Source organism: Patiria miniata, unplaced genomic scaffold (genome assembly GCF_015706575.1).
Source record: "Patiria miniata isolate m_02_andy unplaced genomic scaffold, ASM1570657v1 HiC_scaffold_27, whole genome shotgun sequence".
Lineage (NCBI taxonomy): Eukaryota > Metazoa > Echinodermata > Asteroidea > Valvatida > Asterinidae > Patiria > Patiria miniata.
The window spans coordinates 455,480-470,430 of NW_024037066.1; the positions used below are offsets into that span (position 1 = coordinate 455,480).

A 14,951-nucleotide genomic window follows, 5' to 3' on the forward strand; every position below is an offset into this window, starting at 1 on the left:
ACATCATGAACATGATGAAACATTTCCACATTAGAAAAAAATGCGCATGATTGATTTTCCTTGAAATCGGTTGAGTTTGTTTTGACATGCCTTCATGTGAACACGAATAATTTCAAAACCCTTTGGAAAATCAAACAATACCTTCCAGGGATAAAGTTAAGATTCCAAGCTTTAATATGATATAAAAAAAATAATGGCGGTACGTGTTTCCGCGGCGACGCTAGAGCCTCGCAAAAAAATGTTGCGGGTGTTTTTGGACGCGATGTAGATACTGTTACGAAGTCACTTCAAATCCAAGCAGACAACATAACAGACAGAAATTTAAATAAAGGGAAAGGAACACTCAAATGAATGAGGATCGGAATCAAGGAGTTTTTGGAAATGAAATTAGAATTATTTTAATTATTTACAATCCACAAATTAACACACATAAACAAGATTAAATAAGCAGATGGGAAAGCCATTAATTATACATTACAAATCAAGTAAATCATATCATACGGTTGGCCATTGGTGAGAGGGGAGGTACCTCCAGAGGGTGGAACCCTGGACTGCAGTCTGCCGGAAAAGTTCGGAAGTCGCGAGAGAGAGTTCTTGTCATAACGACTTGCGTCTTGATCGGCGACCTCCGAAACCGGGCGCTTGGTGTGATGGACGGTACGGGTGGAGACCGGATCAGGGGAACGATTGTGCTAGCTGACCAGTCGATGAAGTGCCATAGCAGAGGGGCGTGGCACCGGCGGGAACGGCACCAAGACACTGGCCCAAGCCAAGGAGAGCCAAGTCAGCGGTCAATCTGGCAGTCGTGGTGGTAGGGACCGTGCCCCGTGCAGACGGCAACGGGCAAGGCACGGCCAAGTCAGCGGCCTCAGCAAGCCAGACGGTCGGGCAGCATGGCATCGCCGGAGAGCGAGTCCCTTGACCACACCTCAGCAAACTGCAGTTCAGAATCTCCAGAACGGCGAAATTCCAGAGCTTTTAAGTCCGGCAGGGAATTCCAATGTCCATTCCACTGGTAATGAATGTGGGTTGGACTCCAGCGCGAAGTCCCAGTGCGGGAACAAAAGTTCGTTGCAACAAAAGGGGACTATGCAGGACGATCGCGGGCCATTGGCCTAATTTACATGAAGTTAATTTGCTTAAACCTTAAACAATTTACGAATTCTTAACAATACACATACTGCACAAGAACCACAGATCGTAATGGTTTTGTATACACATTCTGAACCAAGCGGCACATGCTATTTTTTTTTTAAATTACAGGCCCCAATGGATATAATTGGAAATTTGGATTTTAGGTCCGTTTTGTTATCAGTAAGCTTTACTTCACCCCAAATATGCTTGTAAATTGATTTTAAGCTTGTTAAAATATCTTAGCGGTTTAATCAGAATCACACAAAGATGACCCTGTCCGATGGATTTTCAATCCTTGTAGTCATTCATATAATATATTGTGCTAGTCCCCTCAAAACGTTTTCAGAGTCACGGCAGATACTATGCAACAAAACACATACAAAAACAAGCTCACTACCATTCGTTTTTAATAATCAGGTTTTCATTTTAATTATCCGATTTTTGTCTTCATTGCCCATTTTTTTTTATTGCCGGCACAGTTGTGCATTTATTTATTTTCGGGGGTAATTCAATTCTTCCACGTAATCTTTGTTCATGTATTTTTAATTTACAGAATATTCTAATTTAATTGCTGATTTTCACGAATTAATCTTAACGGCCCTCTTCGTGGGAGAAATAAAGTAATCTAAATCTGCCCAATTTTTCAATAAAAATGAGGAGGAAATTTACGTTCATACCGTAAAGGCAATTAAACTGAATAGAAAACAAATAATTTCAATTAGAAACAGTACGTTTAACACAAAGAAACCTTTACATATTTTGCAGTATATTTCAGCTTTGTTATAGGCCTATTCTCCTTTTGATTCGACAGTTATTTGGAAAATCTTCCCCTCGTATCGATCCCGGCTGGCTTTCTTGATGGACTCTTCAATCTCACAAAGCTGTAAGTTTTGATAGAATTTCTGATGTCACAAAAGATACTCAAATGTTTATTAGCATTGCAAGCTATTTGAATGGGAATCAATCTCACACTGAAAAAGCTTTTTCAGCCATTCTTTTTTTCATTTTCGATCATGGGCAATGTCTCAGTTGTTGCTAAAATTACTCTTCCTGCATGACTTAAAGGGAATGTACATCATTGGCTGTTGCTGTAATTTTCAGAAATGAACTATTTGAGGGGTTAGTGTAATAGATCACATATTGTTTAACTGACATGTTTAAAGTTTTGTGTTCGAAAATGCTGGAAAAATCAAGAAAAACAAAAATGTTTAAGTAGTCTGGTTCCCTGACTCCACTAAAGATAACATGGATCAATTTATAGATGTCGGAAAAATTGTAAGGTAAGGGAACCAGTCTAGCTGGCCTGCACCCGTTCATAAACATGTAACCAATAGCAAACAACATTTGGACTGAAAAAATTAGGAGCAGTAGTTGAAAAATAGTTAGGCCGACCACCGTTGGAAATGTATACAAAAATACCATTTTCTTGAAAATGACTTCACACAAGGTGCCATAATTTTACAGGATGCTTAAGACTGTCATTTACCAACATCCTAGTAAGGTATTTCGTAAGAACTTGGTAGTTTTTTTCTTTGATGTTTGCAAATGTTGTATTTTCCCTTTAACTACAGCGCGTCCCAAAATACCCGCAACTTATTTTTTGCAAGGTGAGCGTCTGCGCAGAAACACGTACCACCGATATACCATTGTCATTTTAAAGCTGAGAATTTTAACTCCACCCTGACGAGTATTGCTTTGATATTTAAAAGAGTTTTAAAATTATTTACGTTCATAATAAAGGCATTTCGAAAACAAACTCAACTGATTTCAAGGAAAATCGATGATGCAGTACATCAGATGCAAACTCGAGTCAACAAGCTGTTGAAATAACAAAAAAAAACAATAGATTTATGCTAAAAACACATTGAACTTGAAACGACGAGCAATATTGTGAATTTATTGAAGGTGAAGCATAGGCGTGGATCGAAAAGAAAAGGAAACACAGAAAGTAAAAGGCAACGAGATCGTCACATCATGAACATGATGAAGCATTTCCACATTAGAAAAAAATGCGCATGATTGATTTTCCTTGAAATCGGTTGAGTTTGTTTTGACATGCCTTCATGTGAACACGAATAATTTCAAAACCCTTTGGAAAATCAAACAATACCTACCAGGGATAAAGTAAAGATTCCAAGCTTTAATATGATATACAAAATATTGGCGGTACGTGTTTCCGCGGTGACGCTAGAGCCTCGCCAAAAAAATGTTGCGGGTATTTTGGGACGCGCTGTAGATACACGTACTGCACAAGAACCACAGGTCGTAATGGTTTTGTATACACATTCTGAACCAAGTGGCACATGCTAAAAAAATTTAAAGAAATTACAGGCCCCAATGGATATAATTGGAAATTTGGATTTTACGTCCGTTTTGTTATCAGTAAGCTTTACTTCACCCCTCACAATATGTGCAAGGCACTTAGTATGGCCTACAAATATTTGAACGTATTTAAAAATTATTGCTATCATATACAAAAATAACATTGATCCCAATTCCAGCAAATTGGTGAAAAAATGATGTCCAAAAAGATTTCGCAAAAGTTATATCTCAAAGTTAAGAAAAATACCTTTAATTAAATTTTCATAACGAGCAAAGTCTCGACGGATCCATAGTTGAACAGATGAAATATTTAAAAGAGAATTAACGCCCCAGACAACTGGTTGCTTAGAATATGGGTTTGGAGTATGCCTGTTTTAAGTGTCACATCAAGACCATGTTTCATTTCTGATCTTTTTCAGTGTACTGTTTAACATATCAGGCACGTTGACTAAGCTCGATAAGGTCGCCTCTGACGGGTTACCAGCCTTGCAAATAGCGTAAGTCATAAAATCGATTTCAATTTTTTTATCAAACATAACATAGACGATGCTGCCTGGGGAAGTGATGTTCATCACATACCAAATTCTTATCCAATTCACGACAGCGTCAAATGCTATGTGCAGTTCTGTCCAAAAAAATCTTAATACATTGTGTGTAGTCTTCAATAAACTTTTTTTTTTTAATTAAATTTTCAGATACGTTGACGACTACCGTCTTTGTTGTGCCTTGTCCAAGTTGCAGAATTTTTCTATCGAGCAAGATTGTTTGACTACAAAGCCTAAACCAGCTTTGAATCTGTGCGACAGCCTTATGCCAAATTTAATACTGCGAGCGGCGTTGTGGGTTTTGGGAATGAGCGCGCTTATTGGTAATTTCTCTGTCCTGATTTGGAGGCTTATGCAGAAAGGGGACGGAGGGGGTAAAAAGACACTCTCATTTATGGTAGGAAATCTGGCTATCGCGGACTTCATGATGGGTGTGTACATGTTAATCATAGCTGGTGCAGATCTTTCATTTGGCGAGGACTACTTTCTTGTGGCTCCTGAGTGGCGCACCAGTGCATTGTGCAAACTTGCTGGAGTTCTGTCAGTTCTGTCCAGCGAGGCTTCGGTGTTTATTGTGACCCTCATCAGCGTAGACTGCTTCTTAGGCATTGTGTTTCCGTTGAAAAGATTCTCTCTGGGAGGAAAATCAACAACAATCATCATTGGTATCTTATGGTTCCTGGCACTTTGTCTGAGTATCGTGCCGACACTTTCATTTGGGTCTGATTCTGATATATATGGACTTTCGGACGTTTGTATCGGCCTGCCCCTTACCACTAAGGCATCTGATGTGATATTGAGGCCGACGGAGGCTTTGATTAGTGTTAGACGCTTTGAAAGTGCCCACGCCACAGGTGAGAAACCATCTTGGATCCTGTCAATCGTTCTCTTCCTTGGGGTCAATCTAGTTTCTTTTCTTCTTGTCCTGTGTTGCTATGTCGCCATCTTCATCAGTGTCAAGCGCACAAGAAGTGCTGTCGGAGTGAATGCCCACAGGGAGCGTGAGTTTAAAATGGCGGCCAAGATGGCGCTGATCGTGATGACGGATTTCTGCTGCTGGATGCCTATAATCATCATGGGGATTCTGTCTCAGACGGGAACAGTCACTCTATCCACCGAGGTGTATGCATGGGTTGTGGTTCTGGTTCTACCAATCAACTCGTCCCTGAATCCTGTCCTTTACACTTTCCTCACAGTTTGTTGCGCGACTAAAACAAAAGTAAAACACCGAAAGTGAATCAAACAAACCAAAATCGCAACAAAGTTCAACAAAGTGCAGTGGCGGATCTACGGAGGGAGGGGTGGAGTAGGCGGTCTCTCTCCTCCTCCCCCACCGCAAAAAAGGAAAATTATGTACAAAATGTACATGCTAGCCCCCCCCCCCCCTCCGACAGCTACACACCCCTCCCCTTGAGCCAGAGCTGAATCTGTCCCAGCAAACATACACATTGCAAAGGTTTGCTCGAAGCATATAATGTGTTATTACCAAAGTGACTCATACCTGGGGAAAATAATGAAAAATAGCCGTGGCTTTGAGCTGTGCAAAAGCCAATGCGAAACCGTACCTTGGTATCAAGGCCCCAGGTACGTTTTTTTTTTAATCCACATTTCATTAATGTTTAAGACATTAAGACGTCCGGTTTCACGAAATCATCAAATTTGTGAAAGCTGGGTGCTGTAAAAATTTCAATTTCTTTCATTGACTAAGGATATAGCAAACTGCTCATTCATACTCACTGTGAATGCTTACAGCTAAATAAAGCCGATAATTATAAAAGGATTTTGCCGATTTACTTGACCACAAGCTTACAGATATGACGTGTGCTGTTTATGCATGATTGCGCAATCTTCCCATTTTATGCTACGCGTACGTGTGATTGTTGGACGAGTTTGTTCAGTTTGGAGGTATTTTCTGTCAATTTTTGCTGAAATGGGACGATCAAAGGTGTCTTCAGAAAACATTCAATGCGGGCGACTACACGTGAAATCAACAGCCTACCTCGTTCCCATGTGTCGCGAGCAGTACGCTCCCACCACTCCTTCCTCTCTCACGTCACCTGGTATTACATCATGATGTTCAAAAACCTTGCACATTTATGCAAATTAGGAAAAGTCTGGTGCCTTGGCTATGCTTTAAATCAGTCTTTGTTTTTGTGTGCGGTGCATGGGGTAAAAACAGAATCAATATTCGTCGCGGCGTGAGATCCGAGAGCATAACTTTCAAGTTCAAAGTTAAAATGTTACAATCTCATCTGATAGCCATATATGCAGTCATGATTGACTCATTGTGACCCTTTTGATGATGGAGTTCCAACTCTGCCTGTCCAAAGTTGACCGGTAGGCTGAGGGCAGAGACATGCCTGTCAGCTCCTGTAATCCATCGGTACAGCGGAGTTTCTTAGCTGTCTGCCGCATGAATGACTGCTTTCAACATTTCCTTGAACAATAATCTTCTCCAGATTATCTCCTTCTCATCTTGAAACATGGCCCAAATACTGCAGTTTGGTTTGTCAATCCTTTGGCCCACGGTGGTCGTATCGTCCAACTTTCTGACGTAATCATTTATCTTCCGCTCCTTCCGTGATATTCTCAACATCTTCCGCTAGCACCACATCTCGAAAGCATTATTTCTGTTTCTGCCTGCCTTTCCAACTGCCCATGTTTCAGACCCATAGGTGGCAATCGGGACAACATGAGCATTCAGGACTTGGATTGGTGTGGTTCTAGAAATTCCTCTGTCCTTCCATTATGTCGGTGAGGGCGAAGGCTGCTGACCTTGCCTTCGCGAGACGTCTTTTGATTTCTTGAGAGCTTCCTCCATCACTGACAATTAGGGAACGCAGGAAGTTGAAAGTCTTGACAACTTCAATGTCCTCGCCATCATCTTGTAATTGCTGGTCTGTCACTCCTCCACTCATCGTAACGTTTGTCTTCCTAACGTCGAGGCAAAGTCCATATTCCTCACTGGTCCGTTTGATTCGGTCAATCTGGTCTCGGAGTTCTGCTCAAGGTGGTGTCGTCTGCATATGTGAAGTTTGTTTCTCTGACGATCCGATTGATACCTGTCCCACAAAACCATCTAGAGCTTTCCTCATCATGTATTCTGCATCCCTATAATGCATCCCTGACGCACTCCTTGCCCAATTGAGAACCACTCGCTGTCTCCGAACTCTGTTCCTTCGGTGGCTTCCTGACCTTGGTATAATGCTCTGATCAGTGTGATCACAATGTGCAGAGAAACCCATTTCCTTCGTGATAATCCACAGCTTCGGATGTTGAACACAGTCAAATGCCTAAGAATAGTCAGTAAAGCAGAGGAACAAGGGTTGTCGAAATTCCTGATGTTTTTCCATTAGACTCCGATTGACGCAAAACTGAACCGAAATACCAGTCAGTTTCAAATGCTAAGAAAGCTGTAACACTGTATATATGTACATACATGCACTACCCACGATTACTTATTTTGCTTATGTAAATTCACATATGCCAAAAACAAAAAAGAAAAAAATGCATGTGCCTAAAAAATAGACCTTCATAATTTTACATTCTTGTGAGAATTATTTCTTTTTTTCATTCTAAATTTTTTGCATGAAGATTGACATTGCGAGAAGCTTGTGATTGTTAGATTTGAAATAAAGGGCCAATTTCTTTTTTATATCGTGGGCCTATGAAGTGTAATTTCAATATGACCGTCAACTAATTAATGCAAGATTTTGAAACGAATGGTAAAGGAAGTTTCGCACTGCTTACGCCTTTTGCTGTATAAAATGCTGTGGTTATGAAGTCGATATAAATAATTTGTTGATGTACTGTGGCTTAAAAGTACTGAAAACGGAGAATGTAATCTCATGTATTCTATACATTTATTGAACATTATAATCAGTGTTAATACACGGTGAGTAAAAAAAAAAGCGGAACCCAAACCCCCAAAATATAATATTTCATATTTAAAAAACTATGTAGCATAAAAAATTATAACGACTGGAAAACCAATTCATAAGCTACTTTTAGATGAAAAAAAATACTGAAATTGCTCAATCCGTTTAGAAAATATTATCACCGTTTAAACGCAACGACCCTAAAACCTGTTTCGTTTAAAGATAAAAGCAATTTATTGTGTATTCTGACTGTTTGGCACAACACAGAAAATGACACAGAATACTTGTCTCAACACCTGTCAACAACTGCAGTATACTGATCTTGATTAACAACTTGTTAGGCAAAGAGTGTGATACATAAAAATCCACTTTTGTTTTAAAGACGGGCCTTCAAAAGGACTTTGTTGAATATTGTTAACTTTTAGACTGAGGTTTTATCGCTGGTGATGTTTGAAGACAATTGTGACGACGATTCTTGAAACGCATTTTAGGACGAAAGAGGTTTTAGGGTCATTGTGTTTAAAGGGTGATATTCTTTGAACGGATTAATCAATTTCAGTATTTTTTTCATCGAAAAGTAGATTGTAAAATTTGCTTTCCAGTCATTATTATGTTTGGTGCTACATATTTTTCTAAATATGAAGTATAATTTTTGGGGTTTGGAGTTCCGGTTTTTTTTACTCGCCCTGTATCGATTCATTTGAGCATGGAAAGAAAAAGGAAAGCACTGCAGGTGATTGATTAAAGATAAGTTTAACACTTGCTAAGAAAAATAATTCTGTTCATGACTGTGTGAGCTTCACAAACACAATGGATGAGAAATCATTGTTAGACAAAAATGCTTAAGGAACAAGTTTATTCTGCTAGGTTAGTGACGTTAAAAAATGTGGCTCTCAAAAATAAAAGCTGTATAAATGTAAAAAGATGTGTAAGATTCATGAATTAAGTGTCCCTCCGCATGTCTGTCTCAGCTCGTTTAGATTAAGAAAGTGAGGACTACATCTGCGCAATGAAACACAATAGATGCTTATACTCCCAACTGGCAGTCCAGTTGAAATCTCCAAGAAAACGCAATGAGATTATTAAAAAGGATAACCAAAGGATGTAGATGAGCACTTTAACGGAAAACTATTTTGGAAAATGATGTAACCGATACATCAATGCTGTCTCCATAATACAATTGCATAAAACAAGTTGCATACAACCACCGTTTTAAGGTTCTGTCCACGGATCACAAAAAAAGTTCAGTGTTCTTTCAGTGAAACGAAAACAAATCATATGTGTGTGAATTGTTTTCGTTTTGCCGAAAGAACGCACACTTTTTTGTGATCCGTGGACAGAACTTCAAAACGGTGGTTGTGTTTAAAACTCCACTTGAAAAGTACATGAGTGATTTGAATGATTCTTGTACCAAAAGAAAGCTGATGAATTGGGCTCTCATATCCTAGGTTGTCTTCTGCACTCACCGGTGGATTTAGGGAGGGGGCCCCCTTCCCCAGTGTATAAACTCCCCCCAGTGTATAAAGGAAACAGCCGATGACGCAATCTCATATCATAAAGTTCTCAAAATTACAGATGTCGATACTCAACATGTTCTCGGGTCTGACGACCCAAAGGAGGACCCCTCCCCTCCCCCCCCCCCCCCTGCAAAAATGTCTGTCTGCACTGCAAATACATGTATTATCTTTTGAAACATGAGTTTAATGAGGGCAAAATAACATGCAAACGATGCTTAAATGTTTGAGTTGCACATCGGTTGCCTGTCGGTTGGACGCGACAGGGACTGTATGACCAGTAAGAATCCGGCTCTGTAATAGCTCATGTCCAACACCAGCACACTCCCGGCGCGGCACCTTTGCGGGGCCCGCGACTCACCGTTTCGGACGCTTAGCGCCACCTATTGACAAGCTTTCCGATGTTGTTATTGAAGCAACCTGGGGGGGGGGGAGGGAGGAGGCTGTGCGGGGGCGGGGGCGCGAAAGAGCTCTCTTGAGTGAAAAGGGGTATTATTTGAGAAAAGTTTGTCACTGCCGGGTACGGGTGGTGGACGTGGGCAACCCCTTTGCACCCCCTGGTGACGTCATTTCGATTTTGAGCAGAAATTCAGCCTAAGCTGTTGATTGGTCAATTAGCCGCCATGATTTTGTAATTCAGCAACAAGTTACCGAAGACCCAATAAAGGGCGCCCGCTGAATGGTCATAATATGGAGGTCAAGACGCAGTCTTGTTTTGCATAATCACCGAGTCCGCTCACATAATTATCATAGACGTTTGCAGTGCAAGGGCATTATACAACTTCGTTTTCGGGTCTTATCTATATAGTTCGTATTCAATGTTCATCCTTATTCTAAAACAGCAGCCTATAGTCCCAATGATAACCATGCCCACAGGGGCGGATCCAGAACACAATTTCTTTTTTGGTGGGGAGGGGGGCAAAACATTTTTTGGTCCCCCAAAAGGTGGGTCCCAAAAAAATTGCGGCGTGGGGTTCGGGGCCCGCTTAAAGGGCCCCGAATTTTTGTTGGATTCTAGATGCTCTGTGGTGCGATCTGAGGCTATTTCTGACCACTTTAACCAAATCCTTTGGAGGAAAAGATGGTGGTGTACGCAGTGCCTACATTTATTGCGACGCCACTTTAAAAAAAAAATAGGTTTCTTTTTTTTTATAGGGGGTATGGTCCCCGTCCCCCCCCCCCCCCTCCGGATCCGCCCTTGCATGCACACCCCAAAACAGTCCTTAGTGAAGCCCACTACCGATTTCGAACAATTTGGGGCCCATTTACTGGTCTGCAACCCATAAGACTTTGGTTTGTTACCAGGGCGCTGGGGACGAGACCACCCCACTTTTTTTTCTTCAAAATTTCAATGGCCGTTTATTACATAAATAGAAAGCACTCAGAGAGCGCAAAACTCCGCCAAGGCTAATCAATTCCCGCCATATTATCAGTACACCCAAAAGAAATACATGTACTCGCATAAGTGGTGAAGAATCCTTCAACAATCCTGGATCCAGACCCAGATCTAGATCGCTTTTAACATTAATCGATTTGTAATTGTACTAAGGACCACCCCTAAAAAAACTGTCATGCAAATCCGCCCATAACTTTTTGAGTTATCTTGTTAACACACAAACCAACCAACAAACAAACCAAATCCGATGAAAACATAATAATGCAATAATGTGGTGATTGATTAGCACTTTTTACCACAGGTCTCAAAGCACTTCACAATTTTGTTATAACCCCTGTTCGTTGGGCAATGAGACCACTTTTTGCAGCAGCTTGAGATCAGCGCATTCAGGGCCCAATTTCACGGCGCTGCTAAGCACAAAAATTTGCTGAGCACAAAAAAAGTCTGGCTTATAAAAAGCAGGTTACCAGCCAAAACTCCATGTGATTTTCACGCTAAAGCATACAACAGCTCAATGCTAATCACGAGCAATATACATCACATGGAGCTTTGGCTGGTGACCTGCTTTTATAAGCCATACTTTTTTGTGCTTAGCATATTTTTTTGTGCTTAGCAACGCCATGAAATTGGCCCCGGTCTCAAACTTCACAGATTTTATACTCCTATATGGAGACAATTGTAGTAAAGTGTCTTGCCCAAGAACACAAGCACCATGTTCCCCGACAGGATTCGAACCCACGTACCATGGCACACGAGTCGAACACCGTAACCGTTGGACCACAGTGCTCCGTTTACGCAGGGCAGTTCCCAAAGAGGCAAAAAATTAATTCTTCTGTGCACAAAGTTTACAAAAAACATCCTAACGAGTGCCCAAAAAATCACTAACCACGCTTCCTGAGGCCGACAGGCTAAAGAAAACACACACAGTCACCGTTTTGTTTCTTAAAAATATAGCACATAATATTCTTTAATTTTTCATGTATACAACAGTTTGCAGAAAACAAAACAAATTTACGTCACACGACAAAGTGTCATGCAGTACATGTCAGTAAAAACACAGGGAAAAAAAAGCTCATAAAAGCAACGTAAAGAAATTATGTATATATCTACAAGTATAAAGACTTAATTGAATCCGACACAATATTCAGCATGGAGAGGTGAAAACTGCTTTGACACTTTGAGGGAAGTCGATGAAGGAATCTTTGTCCACTGATGCCTGATGTTTTTATTGTAAATTTTGAAAGGAAGAGCTTTGCTTAGTACAAGACCAGATCAAATTAGCCTTTAACCAAGGCCCACGCGGCTACCCGAACACGTGGCGCACCCCAGAGTTGGCACGTAAGACTAGCACGAGCGGCAAAGCGGCTTTGCCCTCATGCTGTAGTCTCCTTACGTGCCAGCATTCGGGGTGCGTGTCCAGGAGCCGCGTGGGCCTTGACTTAAGGCTAAGATCAAATACACTCGGATGTTGAAACGTGGCAGTACTGTTTTTCAACACATTAAATCTCAAATCATTTACTCGGGTTTTGATTTTGTTCTGGAAATATTCAGTTTTTGGAGCTTTTCACCAATACTAAACACAGCAAAAAATACCGGGTGAGATTTTCAAAGCAGTTTGTCGAGTCAAGCCAATTTGGATCAAAAGCGGTTTCGGTCTTTCAAAATGATCAATGCCACATGGAATTGTTGACAGCGTGAATATTACGCATTGTACCAGCACTCACAATAGGCCCAAGACATAATGATGTCATGCTTTGTTTACATGTGCGCTTTCCTATGTAGTAGAGGGTCCTCACTTTGTCTGGCGTCCCGACTTCACTTCCATCGGAAAGTGCATATGTAAAACAAAGCCATTACGTCATTATGTCTCAATGAATTGAATTTTGGATGTAGGAGTTTTTCAGCTCACTTCCCACAATATTAAGAACACCTTTATGTGTTCGCACTGTAAGCAGGTTTCCGAGTTGGATATAATGTACTTCTCAGACATTACACCATTTGGAATATACATGTATTATTCATATTTTTTTATTCTTTAGGTTTTATCATCAGTAAGTCTCACTAAGTGATATTTATCAAAAGAAAACCCACGGCGTAATTTCCGTCATGAATTTCCGAGGGAAAATTGACATTTTGAACAATTTTGTCCAAGTTTGCAGAAATGGAAGGAAGTGTCCAGTGTTCAATGAGTTTAGGCTGAAATGGCATCCAAGCTAATAAAGACATGAAACCTGCACTAGAAAGTGAATTTTTTTTCATTTGAATTCCCTGTTCGGGTGTTATGTATATTTGATCAAATTTACCAATTGGACAAATTTATTCGAGCCGAATACACTGGGCTTAGATTACAGAGTTGCTCCACAAAAATACCAGACCAAATTTGTTCCATGTAGAAATTGGCCAATTTTGAAAAATATCCCAGTCATTTCACACAAAGTTGAGCCTGTTCGTTTTTCCAGACAACACATTTTATGATTTTACAGAACAGATGAGATAAGGGTTTGGAACGAAACATAACCGGGGAAGCATGGAAGAGTACAGAGTCAACTTTCAGATCACTGCCCGGCTGGATATGCCAAGACGCGCCATTTCAGTTGCTCGCAGTCTCAGGCATTCAACGCGCTCACCGCACATCTGAACACGTCAACTGCAAGCAGACAACCTTGCGTCTCCCGACAACCAACAAAACGTTCATCATAACAAGCTTAATAATACTTTACAATGTTTCTTTTTAAAGTTATATCTATAAAAAAACAACACCAGACTTTTCAAAAGGAAGTCTAGTCGTTTATCTGTACAAATTGGCAGTTGAATATAAGACTTTGTATCAAATATACACGTAGGCAAACAAGCAGCCTAAACTTCCACAAGTCCTGGCTGCCTGAAAAATGCCTCCTGATTGTTTAAATAACTCTCATCGCGGATTTTAAATTTTTATAGAGGCTTTGTAAGTTTAACTATTAATAAGTACGCATAAATTACAGGGGGACAAAGCTCGTAATAAAAACAGCTTAGGAGGGTGTGGTTAAAAGCTCAATGGGACATGATCTGGAAGTATAGACCACAAACATGCTCCTAATAACGAGGGGGGGGGGCCTTTAAAAATACACAATAAATATTTTTATACAATCTCTTCTAATCACTAAGTAGACGGTCATAATTTCTTCGCAATGCTGTCTTTAACGATAACAGTTTTTTAGCTGTCACTCTACTGGTTAAGAAATCTGAGGTAGACACAATTCCAACTTTTTTTTTCTTTAGTATAATCCTTTTTTTTAAAACCACAGTATAGGGTCAACAAGCTCATTCTCTTTGCTCAATTCTTCAACATATTCAACGATTTGTTGAAATTTAGAGTTTCTGTGCCAAGAAATATAAACGTAAATGTGTATCTGGTGTGGAGAAAATAATAAGTTATCTGCAAGGGATTTGCAAAAGTTTAAAGGTAGAGTATTTTGCAGCTATCCAAAAAGTAGCCTACCAAATCCATGTTGGAAAGCTTACTTGTTTAAAGATAGTAATGACACTAAACTCCCTGCGAAATCATTCTATCTGGCATGCTGTCATTTTGGAGAAAAGAACAAAAGAAGGTCATTTCCAAAGATGTGTCAAGTGACACATTTGTGGAATTTCTGTGAAGCCACCCCCAGGCATTATAATTTGTAGTTGGTTTGCAATTGGGCGAATCCATGAATGGGCGACAACCAGCTGAATGAGAATCGTGTCCCGAATGCTGGTTTGGGGAATGCATCACAAGAGGGCGCAGTTCAAAATATGACGCGGCAACTTTGGAATGGAAATCGAGATCCACAATATCTGTGTTTATGTTTGTTCTGTTTCCTCGAAATGTACAGCATTCACGGAGCTAAAACGTCATCGGGTTAGTTATTAACCGTCCTTCAGATTTTGAGCATTTTTGTTGGGTTCAAACGATAACAAAAAAGCACAAATTACAAATGGTTTACTGTTCATTTTAAGAACAAAAGTGATGCAGAATTAAGCCTAGTCTGTGGGTATGACAAAATATTAAATGTGATGTGATCAAGCTACATGAGTCGTTTGTCGACCCTGGTCAACATTTTGTTTGTTACAGATTTGAAAAGAGCACAATCTCAGCATTACTGCTGTGAAAACCGCATGCTGATACCATCTTTAGTTCAAA

At 40.3% G+C, this 14,951-nt stretch overlaps 1 protein-coding gene across 1 annotated transcript; it reads left to right on the plus strand.

The window, feature by feature from the left end:
- Positions 1–893: 893 nt before the first annotated feature.
- On the plus strand, positions 894–5,302 carry LOC119734539 (G-protein coupled receptor GRL101-like). Its single transcript, XM_038208075.1, has 3 exons — positions 894–1,015; positions 3,876–3,953; positions 4,152–5,302. Exons 1-3 carry the CDS (start codon positions 894–896, stop codon positions 5,236–5,238), a joined length of 1,287 nt encoding a protein of 428 aa, XP_038064003.1. The 3' UTR covers positions 5,239–5,302.
- The last annotated feature ends 9,649 nt before the right edge of the window (positions 5,303–14,951 follow it).

Excerpts from the sequence above, each read along its gene's own strand:
- LOC119734539 (XM_038208075.1), top strand. The coding sequence starts at position 894 with ATGGCATCGCCGGAGAGCGAGTCCCTTGACCACACCTCAGCAAACTGC. Across the intron at positions 1,016-3,875 it reads TTCCAATGTCCATTCCACTG|TGTACTGTTTAACATATCAG; the intron begins GTAATGAATGTG and ends GATCTTTTTCAG. Across the intron at positions 3,954-4,151 it reads TTACCAGCCTTGCAAATAGC|ATACGTTGACGACTACCGTC; the intron begins GTAAGTCATAAA and ends TTAAATTTTCAG.